A 308-nucleotide genomic window follows, 5' to 3' on the forward strand; every position below is an offset into this window, starting at 1 on the left:
AATAGCAGAAGACCTTGGCTTTCCTGCTGCTGCTGCTGCTGCTGCTGCTGCAGCAGCAGCAGCAGCAGCAGCAGCAGAAGCAGAAGCAGCAGAAACTGCTGAGACCAGCAGCAGATCGCCGCCGTCGAGAGACGAATTACACACACAAACACACATTGCTGCAACAACACCAAGCAGCAGCTGCAGCAACACCAGCAGCAGCTGCAGCAGCTGCAGCAGCAGCAGCAGCAGCAGCGACAGCGACAGCGACAGCAGCAGCGTGAGCACAGACAACAGCTACACGACCTCAACAAGCAGCAGCAGCAGCT

The 308-nt window shown here is 58.1% G+C and overlaps 1 protein-coding gene across 1 annotated transcript in view; it reads left to right on the forward strand.

Annotated features, from left to right (window-relative positions):
- Window positions 1-308, forward strand: part of EMH_0010780 (uncharacterized protein) — a gene marked incomplete at both ends in the record, with an annotated part of 22,294 nt that overhangs the window by 13,353 nt on the left and 8,633 nt on the right. The window contains one exon of the mRNA XM_013499051.1: window positions 178-306. Coding sequence (XP_013354505.1) covers window positions 178-306 — 129 coding nt within the window. The remainder of the gene's footprint in view (window positions 1-177; window positions 307-308) is intronic.

The sequence above is a fragment of the Eimeria mitis genome, genomic scaffold (genome assembly GCF_000499745.2).
Source record: "Eimeria mitis Houghton genomic scaffold, Emh_scaff395, whole genome shotgun sequence".
Classification (NCBI taxonomy): domain Eukaryota; phylum Apicomplexa; class Conoidasida; order Eucoccidiorida; family Eimeriidae; genus Eimeria; species Eimeria mitis.